The sequence below is a fragment of the Coturnix japonica genome, chromosome 14 (genome assembly GCF_001577835.2).
Source record: "Coturnix japonica isolate 7356 chromosome 14, Coturnix japonica 2.1, whole genome shotgun sequence".
Classification (NCBI taxonomy): Eukaryota; Metazoa; Chordata; class Aves; order Galliformes; family Phasianidae; genus Coturnix; species Coturnix japonica.
The window spans coordinates 2,705,662-2,715,899 of NC_029529.1; the positions used below are offsets into that span (position 1 = coordinate 2,705,662).

The 10,238-nt window shown below is 54.5% G+C and overlaps 1 protein-coding gene across 2 annotated transcripts; it reads right to left on the bottom strand.

The window, feature by feature from the left end:
- Positions 1-1,565: 1,565 nt before the first annotated feature.
- Positions 1,566-9,513, bottom strand: TMEM184A (transmembrane protein 184A). 2 transcript variants are annotated; one of them, XM_015876774.2, is made up of 9 exons: positions 9,285-9,513; positions 6,553-6,777; positions 5,994-6,159; positions 5,177-5,267; positions 5,011-5,086; positions 4,388-4,479; positions 3,868-4,037; positions 3,590-3,787; positions 1,566-3,201 (listed from the first exon to the last, which is right to left on the bottom strand). In XM_015876774.2, the coding sequence occupies exons 2-9, from the start codon at positions 6,775-6,777 to the stop codon at positions 2,951-2,953; spliced, it is 1,269 nt and encodes a 422-aa protein (XP_015732260.1). In that variant the 5' UTR covers positions 9,285-9,513; the 3' UTR covers positions 1,566-2,950. The 2 variants fall into 2 exon arrangements, with proteins under 2 accessions (XP_015732260.1, XP_015732259.1); XM_015876773.2 differs by lacking the exon at positions 9,285-9,513 and adding an exon at positions 8,073-9,230.
- Between the last annotated feature and the right edge of the window lie 725 nt (positions 9,514-10,238).

A 10,238-nucleotide genomic window follows, 5' to 3' on the forward strand; every position in this document is an offset into this window, starting at 1 on the left:
GAGGTTGTGAAATATCCTTCGGTGCTTCCTGTGCAACTGCTGGTGAATAAACAGCTTTAACTCCTTCCATCGATATTTCATCGTTCTGTTTTTCCCTATTGGTTCATCCAGGCTTTAAAGCGATGGGAGAGCTGGGAGCCGCGTGGGCTTTGGTCCCCTACTTTGGGCAGTCCTTGTCTTTAGGGGCAGATAAAGGAGGAAATGTGTTGTGCTTGCCCAAGGCAGCATGTCGCATGGATGTGGGCAGTGCAGAAGTAGGGCAGTGTATGGATGGGCAGTGGGACTGGTGGTGTGTGGTGGTCACTGGGTGCCACGGTGGGGCTGGCTGCCTGCTCACCCAGCTCCTGGGCACAGAATGGGGATGCAGGGCAAGCTGGGAGATTTCAGGTGCTATGAGGAGCAAGCTTGTGAAGGTCACCATCTCCTGCTTCAGCTCCTGCCCATGTAGAGGATGGCTGATGATGGCACAGGGAGGCGGGATGTTGTGCTCATCGCAGAGATGGAGCAGCACCACATGTTCTGCCAAGGACACCTTTAGTATTTCAGCCCTTATTGGGGTGTTCTGAGCTCTGAGCCTTGCAGTCTGAGGAAGCCCAGGCCATGGCAGTGTGTTCCTTGGGGCTGGCATTGCACTGCAGGCTTCGGTGCGTCACGGCTGGTTTGGTGCTTTTTTTTTTCTTCCATGTTTTTGCTTGTGAGAAAGACCTGTTTAACATATAATACAGTAATCAGGACTTGACATAAATAGGCAATTGTTACCGTCTGCAGTGGGAATTGCACCTGCTGGCAAAAGAAATGAATGCAGCCCATTATGTGCTGGAGTTGATCATTTGTGCAATGAAGTACAGCCGCGCTTCTTGCTGTGTTCTTATGCCAGTCCGCATCCCGTGAGCACGCTGGCAGATGCCCCATCATCAGCTCACAGTCTGTCCTCACCCAGGGGGTGAAGCAGCCTCTGTCCCCTCAGCTGTGGCACAGAAGGGGCTCAGAAGATGAAGATGTTTGCTGAGATGAGGCCCTGCTTCCCTGCCAGCCCTGCGCCCAAGTCGCAGCCTTGTTGGTGGCAGCTCCCTGGATGTGCCAATTGCTTGGCTCTTGTTTACAGGCCAGGTGACACAAAACACAGCAGCCTCACGGGCTGGGCAGGTACAGGCATCAGAGCACCAGAGCAGAGGGCTTGCAAGACTGGCTCAGTCATAGCCTGCCTGTGCTAACTCCACATTTCCAGCACGATAAGATACTTCTGATAATAATAAATAGGTTTGTGTTGTTGCTGATGGGCTTGGCTCGGCTGCAGAGGACCCAGCAGCTCGGAACTGCTGCATCCACAGCTTTGGAGGAGGTGCAGTGCACGGTGGGGACACGCTGCTTGTGGAGGGAGAGGGATGAGCGCAAGCCCTGTGGGAACATCGGAGTGTGGAGGATGCTGTGTGTGCAGGTATTTCTGCTGGGCCAGCACCAAGGGGCAGGGAGGACGTGCAGCTTAAGAGCATCAGCATTAGAGCAGGAGTGGGCAGAGTGCGGGCTCTGCTCGCTGAGCTCAGAGAAAACGCTTGTTCAGCCCATGGTAGAAATTGCTGTTTATTAGAAAAAAAAAATCATAAATAATTTCCTCTTGCAATTTACACGTTGCAGCTCAAGAGCAGGGAATAAAACAACACTAGGAGCTGTAAAACAGCTATAAGCCTCACCCATGGGTTTGTTTGCCATGTGACTGCAAATCAAAGGCTCCAGACTTGCCCCCGTCCTTCCACTGCCCGGCTCCCACCCCAACCAACAGCCGGATGGTGCCCAAAGAAGTTGCCAAAGGGAACACCTGATTTACAGCAGGGGAACAGAAATAGGAGAAGATAAAAGTGCAGAGGAAGTTTAAGAGAAGGAGAGAGAAAATCTGTCGGGCTCAGCCCCACGTGCCTTCTCAGAGCCCAGGCAGGGTGATGGATTTGTGGGATGCTGTGGTGCTCCAGATAGTGGCTCACACAGCCCTTGTGCTGCTGAGCTCCCAGGGCCTCCAGCATCCGCTGATTCTGGTCTTGCAGCACTTGCTTCTTGCATGCAGGGTAGGGACAGGGGATGGAGAGGAGTTAGGAGGAACAGACAGTTCCCGGTCGGTACATTCCTACCAACACCAGTCACAGTCTGGTTCCCTAATAATGGCTCTGATAAGAAAGCTGGAATCCCTTTTAACTCCTGATCTGCTTTGCAGATAAGTGGGTTCAGACAAAAACAAGCTCCTCTGCCGCAGCAGCTTTCAGGAATGCAGCTGCAGGACCGTGCAGGGAGGTCCAGGAAAGGTCCCACTGCTGATCCCAGGAGAGCTGGACCAGCAGCTGCATCCCCATCTGGAGGCTGAGGAGGATGAGCTGCTCTTCCTCCTGGTGACGGGCTCCTGCACAACCCTGTGGGCTTTTGGAGGGGAAGGAGAGAGGAAAACATAAAAATAAGGCATGATGTCTTTCAAATGTTACCAGGTTTTGAGGTGAAGTGAAGTCACCTTCCTGCACTGTTTTTCTCCATGGGGCCCTGGAGATCATTTTTTTACCCAAATCAGGAGAAACTAGAGCAGAACTGTGCTGAGAAAAGCATTTCTGTCACACCTCGGTGCTGTTTGCAGGTAAGAGGAGGGTGAGGAGGCCAGACTGTCCAACGGCACCGCGGGGGTCCTGGCTCAATGGGAGCCCAGCAGGGGTATGGGCACAGGACTAGCACCCAGATTGGCAGTGAAGCAAAGAGCCCAGTCTGTAACACCTCGGAGACAAGTCAGAAGCTGGCACTATTTTAACTTTTCCCTGGTTATTGCATCTTCCCTTTTAGGAACTGGCTTTATGAGTAGAGTTCCTGGCTCTCCTCCTTCCAGCATGCCAACATGACCAGGTCGTCGCAGCCTTGAGGGAGCCTCCCCTTCCTTGCATTTAAGCCTCACCAATGTCTCTGTCCCCTCGGATATCTCCTACAGCTCCTCATCCGACAGGATCAGCACTCTCTTTTCGATGTTTTTGCTCTTCCTTCCTCCTGCTCCCTCTGCCCTGCAGGCCACGTGCCCATTTTCACCCGGTGCCTTGCGCTCTGCCTCCTGCATGGCCTGCTGGGTGTATTGCTGGTAGGTGGGTGAGAAGTTGTGGATGGCATCCTGCACGATGTCCTGAGGGCTCATCGTCTCCTTCAGCCCGCTCGAGATGCTCTGCATCGGGGCAAGGTTTGCTGAAAAACAGAGCAGGAGGTGATGGGGCATCAGACAGCCAACAGCCCGAGTGCTTCAAGACTGCAGTGATGTATGTCCCTAGAAATTCAGGATCATGGCCTCACCATGGACCACATCTCACTGTAGTGAGTACCAAGGAGGAGGAAGGCAAATCCAGCTCTGCGTTTCAAAGAGGATGGATCCTCTCCAGCAGTGTGTGCTGTAATACCAAAATCCCCTAATTCTGCCTATCCACACCAAGGTATCTTTTCCTGTCACAAGCAGTTGAGGGAGAAGGAACTCATGGAGCACAAGAGGCTCCTTTATTGTTTTTTACCATCCCATTGGTAGTGCTATAAGGGGTTGTCCTTTCCCTATCCACTGATGAAAGAAGAGAGGAACAGTTACCTGTTGAGTTTTCTTTCTTCTCTCTGTACACACGGCAGCTAAAAGCGTAGCGCAGGGCAATGGAAGCAAAGAGCATCTCAATGCAGATGATGAAGTTCTGGTAGCCAGCAGCCACTGTCCCAGCTCCCACCTCCTTCCCATCGATGATCTGAACTTCAGGAATCACCCCAAATTTCTCCAGGATTGCCAGCAGTGTCCCTGTGCAGGGGAAGGGAAAGGGATCAGCTCCAGACAAGCCCCCCTGGGCTGCATGGTGCTGCAAGAAGGCTGGGACTCACCTTGCCAGAAGGAGAGGAAGATGACAGCCTTGATGGTGAGGAACTTAAGGACCGGCTCGAATGGGCGCAGCAGGTCCATGGTGGCAAAGTAGAAGAGGAAGAGGGCATAAAGAGCCAAACTGACAGAGAAGTTGTAGATGATGGTGATGTAGAGATAGCCGCTTCGGACACTGCAGGGGGAGAGGAAGCTGCTGAGTGAGCACAGCTGGGGGCAAAGAAGGAAGGAGGGGAGCAGGGGGCTTGAGGAGATGTGCATGGCTGTGTTGTGGGGGGCAGCCCAGCCCAGCTGAGGAAGGTGGGGAGCAGGGGTTGCTGTCACGTTTGTATTTTGGCCCTTGGGTGTTTAGTCCAAATCTTGCCTGGGGATAGTGGGGCTGTTCTTGGGTTCTTTGGGCTCTGTGTGGTCTCACTACCTGGGGTGGGTCAGCAAGTCCCCCAAGTCACCTCTGATGGAGCAGGGACCATCCTGTCCCCTTCCCCCAGGAGATACCTCCCTCCCAGCCCCACCCAGCATCCTCACTTGAAGTCCCCGTCGTGGTACTTCCCAAACGCCTGCAGGATGATGGTGACAATCGCCATGAGGGGTTTCACAATGCAGAACTGAAGCGTGGCCTGCACAGGGGAGAAACACCATGCACAGGGTAGGAGTGACCTCCTTCATGCCCTCCTTCCCCCCCCACCCCCTGGTCCCATCACTGCTCTCTGCTGCTGGGATGGACGAGGCAGTGCTTCTCCATTGCAGGAGTGATCTGAACCAGCAGACAGGAGGGGGCAAGGCTGTGCACCCTGAGTGCTCCCAAAAATCAGCATAGCCTCTCTGAGGAGGGGGTGGCTCAGGGACAGAGCGGTGCCTCCAGCCTGCAGAGCTGCACTGGGCAGTCAGGGAGCCGGCCAGCCAACCTGAGACTGGGCAGAGATAGAAATCTCAGCGCTGCAGTGGGAGGGGACCCTGACTCAGCAGTGAGTCAGAGCAAGGACAGCAAGCGCAGCGCCCTGCTGCTGGCCAGGTGCCCACAGACAGAAAAATAACGAGCATCTGGGTGAGATCTGCCTTTGGGTAAGGGACCCACTGCAACACAGCCCCAATAGCTCCCCATCCCTTGCTGCAGAGTGGAGTTGCAGTGCTCCCCACTGGGTACCCACCTGCTTGCAGAAGCGCAGGAACCCGATGGAGTAGGACATGCCCTGAAGGCAGCAGGTCCCGTACAAGCAGCTGGACCTGGAAGCAGAAGCCGAGGAGATGCTGTTGGGCAACAGGATGGGGAAAACAGGCAGAGGGTTGAGGAGTTGGTGGTTTGCCACCACTTACGCAATGGGTTTCCCTCGGATCTCAGTCATGATGGTGCTCTCCCCACCGAGGTACTCAAAGCACAGGCTCAGGAAGCTGTAAATCACAAAAGCTGGCAAGGAAAGGGCAGACATGGTCAGCAGGGCTGGTGGTGGAGATAGGGGGGCTTACATTTCACCTCCCTTCCTGCTCAGATGTCTCCTCATCTACCCAGCGTGTTATCAGGGTTTGGAACAATGTTGTGGGTGCATAGAAGACCACCAGCAGGTTGAATCCACCTGAGCCAGACACACTGAGCCATGTCTACAAAGTAAATGTGTTTTGCTGCAGACACAGCAGCTCCACTGTGCACTCACAACCCCTGCATGCAGAGAATGTGGTGAGCATAGGATGTACCAGCAGCACCCAAGGATGCACATCTGAGCACGTGCAGGAGGAGGGTGATGGCCAAAGACCTTCACGGAAGGACATTAAACTCAACTCACAAGCTCTCTCCGCACCTCAAAACATCCCAACTGCCTGATTTCATAGGTAAGTCTGCCTTTTGCTTTGGAAAAACAGTTTTTCTACCTCAAATATAGGCAATTTTTTTTTTCCCCTGGGGATGTGGCCAGATGCTGGGCTGTTAGAGACTGCAGGTGCCCCATGGGCCTCCTCTCCCTGCTGCTGATGGAGCAGGAAGGGGGAAAGCTCCAAATGGTGGCAGGGAGAGCTGAAGGCAGAAAGAGTGGAGATCTGGCACAGTGTGCAAGCCGGGATGCTGTAGGGACACAGAGCAGAGGAGGAGAGCCCTGCTCTACTGTTAGCATCCCTGCTGATATAGCTGCCCTGTGCTTACCCTCATAGCAGTCGCGCACTGAGTCGAAGTAGACGTAGTACTGGTGGCTGCCGAGGAGCAGGAGGCTGAGCCACGAGTCGAAGGCATAGATGGGCACAATGAAAAGGATGCGGATGATGTAGCGCTGCTCCTTGGGGATGGTGTAGTTCTTCAGGTGCATGTAGATCTGTAAGGGAGAGTGTGCCAGTTGTGCAGAGCTGTGGCCAGGACCGATGAGTCTGGGCTTAATTTGGTGATCTGAGGCAGTGGCTCACTCTGGGGCAGCCCCAGCAGCGTGGGTCTGAGCAGCATCTCAGTATGTGCCTACTGATGGGGTGCTGCAAGGCTGCATGCCCAAAGGCACAGCTGTGTAGTGCTGGATATACTCCCAATTGGGTGCTGCCTTGTGCCTCTCCCAGCTCCAGCAGCCACAGGGTAAAGTCCACCTGATGTGGAGATTTCCCTGCCACCACCGCAGAAGGAAACACCCACCTGAGGGTAAGGATTTGCAGTGAGATGGTGGGAAACAATGGCTTTGCCCCTGCAATAACCCCAAGCTGTGACTCCATCCTGCCCATACCTGATGGAAGGTGACAATGAGCGCCGACCACACGAAGATGCCGGAGATGACCCGTGCTGTTGTTGTGGTCAGGAAGAGCTGCTGGCCATCCTGGGAGTCGTTGTGGGCAGCTGTGAGCAGGGTGAGGGCTGTGGATGGGGTGGTGGCGGCCAGCCTGGCAGCTGTGCCTGGCCCTGGGGAGCTGGGTGCCACAGGAGAGGGCCAAGCACGGGTGGCATTACTCATCTGTGGGAGGGAGAGGTACGGGGAGTGGCGTGGGATGGAGGTGAACTGGTGAGGGGGAAGGTCCCAGCAAGTTTCCCAGCCCACAAATCTCTGCTGAGCTTTTCTCCTCCCCATGCCTTTTCCAGCATGGCCTTCACCCAAGCCAGCCTATTCTCCACAGTCAGGGCTGCTTCTCTCAGCACAAGAATGCAAATGTTCCTCAAGAGCAGATCCTCATGTCTTCAAGGAGGTGTCTCTAGTCCCCATATCCCCCCAAGCACACTTTGCTTCCTCCCTCTGGTTTTCTCAGGGGTCACCATCCCTTGGGAAATTAAAACATCTACCCACATTCTTACTCTCAGGTATTCACACCTCTAGCTCAGGACCTCTCCCAGTGGCTACCAGAGACTTAAGCATTAAAATCACCTCCTTCCATGATTAAAACCATCCCCTTATTAAAGAGCTGTCAACATACTGACATCCCTGTGGATGGTGTGTGCACATCCTTATCCTGGGAGCCCAGAGAACACTGAGATCCTTGTGGTCCACCCCCAAATTTGGCTTCTTTCCTTCTGAGTGACCTGCTAGCAGCCAGCTCCAGGGTTCATCAGGCATCAACCATCATTCACCTCGGCCATCTCATGGTCTCAAAGTCCTGGTGTGCCAGCCCAGGTAGCAGCAAATGGTTTGGGGATGCTGGTGCACCCCTGCATCTCTGCAGGATCCTCATGGGCAGCTCTGCCCTCCTCAAAGCCTCTCACCCCAGCATTCCCAGCACAGAGCACTCTGCAGCTCAGCCAGCAAGGACCAAACTAATAATACACTCTTATTTATAGGGCAGCTTCATATCTCAAGGCCAACAGATGCACAGACTGCCATGTTTGGCCTCTCTTTGAGCTATCTATGGCAACCTGCTTTTTCCACATGTATAACAGCAGTTAAAAAAAAACAACACAACAAAGCAGCAAGCGGAGCTCTAACAATATAGACAGACCTCAGCACATGGTTAATAAACAAAGATTTTAGCTGCCGGGTAACTATCGCCCAGAGGAAAACCTGTAAGCACAGACTGGTGAGAGGCAAGAAAATATCTGCCAGAGATAAGTGTAATAGGGAACAACCCGGATCCACTTAAGCACAGCAAACAGCCCAAAGCCCAGCTCGCCTGGCAGCTCCCTCTCCAAACCCCAACCTGTAAGGGAGGAAACTGAGCTGGTGTCACATCAGGAGCCCTAAAAATACCTCCCCCAGAGCCCTCCCGCTGTCTGTAAGTGGAGATGCCTGGTGCTATGGGCTGCCCAGGTCCCAGGCTGTACCTGTGGCCGCAGTGGGCTCTCGGGGCAGCAGGAGCAGAGGGTTTTCCTCCGTACAGCTGTCGTCACCCTGCCCAGGCCGGCAGGAAGCAGGATCCAGGGGAGGGATCTGTTCTTTGGACAGCCCTTGTAAACATTAACAGGAGGCCAAGGAGAGCTGGCGGCACAGGCAGGAGGGAGGAAGCCGCTTTGGGACCCTTCTATAGCAAGACCCTTCCCCCATAGCTCGCTCTGGGGATGCCCTATGTCAGGTTAGGCAGTTTTCACACTGCTCAAGCTTTGTGCAAGGGAAGAGCACGATCTGGCTTGCTCCCTGGGACACGGCAGAGAGCTGCGTTCAGCGCCAGACCCATTTATTCTGCCTTCAGCCCGGCGCCGTGCCACAGATGCTTGGCCCAAGCTGTCCCAGCTCCTATTAGTTTTCACAGCCCGGCTGTGCAGCAAGCAGCTCGGCACCAGCGGCCTTCCTGGCAGGCTCTCCTGCATTGTAAAACTCTTTAACGCGTCGCAGCAAGTCATTAAAAACAAAAGCCTCGGTGCCACTCAGAGACAGGGCTCCCAGCTCCAGAGGTAACCAGATCCCGGCCATGCAAGGTAGCCGGGCAACTCAATGCAGCCAAGGGCCCATTTGCTTCCAAAACAAAGGCAGCCAGGAGGTGTGAGAGTAATTTTAGCCCCAAAACTCAGCTCGACAGGACGGCACATCCCAGTAGGCAGCTCTCAGACGTGGGGCAGACACCTGCTGTGCTCCGACTGCCTGCTTTGCTCCATCCCTGGGATACCGGAGTGAAAACGGAGCTGAAGACCATGGACAGTGCACTGGGTTTGGACGGGCTGTCTGCAGGATGGCTCTGTCCATGCCATGCTGCTGGTGAGGGGAGATGGCTGACCTGCACCCAGGGATGAGAACGGCCAGGCTGCGTCCTGCCAGCACCAGACACTCCTTTCCTGTTGATGGCTTCCAGATAAAGCCCAGCTCGGGGCTGTTTATGAGCAGCCTCTCTATACCACCCCCACACCACCAGGAGGAAGTACCTATAGCACATATAACCAAGGCAGAGCAGCACCCAGCCCTCCGTCAAGCCCATATGGATGAGCGAGCAATGCATGCACTGCAGGCTCTGCTCCACCACCCACATGTACACGGGGCCAATCTCTGCCCCACTGGCCAAACCCCACCAGGCCACCGTGCCCCCATCCCGAGGCCCCACTCACCCTGCAGGGCTCCTCCAGTTGTGGGCCGTGGCTGCGTCCTGCCGTGCACCTGCCTCCGCATCCCCTGCGCCCTCCTCCAGCACAGACTCCTCCTCCGGGCACCTTCCCAGCAGGACACTGCCAGCCCTGCTGCTCCCTTACTGCACCCCGAGGGGCTCAGCCCTGGCCCTCTGTGCCCTCCCTATAGCAGCAGGTAGGGCTTTACCTGCTGCAGAAAAGCTGCCAAACGTACCTTTCCAGTCTGCCCCGTTTGGCATTCACACCCGGAAAGCAAACAAGGCTGGAAAAGCTCCAGAGCTTCTGCCCTGCGTTTGTGGTGAGCGCTGCCTGGGTGGCAAAAAGCAGTTCTTGTTGAGATTGAGAATTAATCCCTCCTGGAAGATAGCGATGACTAAAAGGCAGACATCTGGTTGTACAAGCAGCCAGGCTGGGGAGGCTGTTTTTTGGGGCAGGCCTTCCCTTGGTTTACTGCAGAACAGAGCAAACTTGAAGGACCAGCTGCTCGTGGTCTGACTTATCGCCTGCAGAAAGGCAGCAAGATGAGATGTTGTGGCTCTGTGCATCAAATGGGAGAGAGTGCCACGTCCTTGCTTTGCTCACCGCTGCGTGCAGACCTGGTTGCCAAAAGAACCAGGAAAGCACAGTAGTGAACCTGGCTGAGCTTTTAGGTAGCAACACATGAGGTTCACCACAGTGGAAGATGCGGTTTACATTGAATTCACCAACTCATACATGGTTTATAAAGTCACTGGAGCTAAGGAGCACCACGAGTCAGGAAACAACCTGCATTTTGGATTGGGAATGAGCAAAGATCAACGTTAACAAATTCCACGGGGCTCTCTCAGCCCTCCTGGGCTGGAAACAAAAAAAAAGAAGAAATGTAAAAGAGGGAAAATGTGGAGTTCTGACAGATGCAAATTGCTGATTCTTGGAAGCACGGTTTGGAACATTATT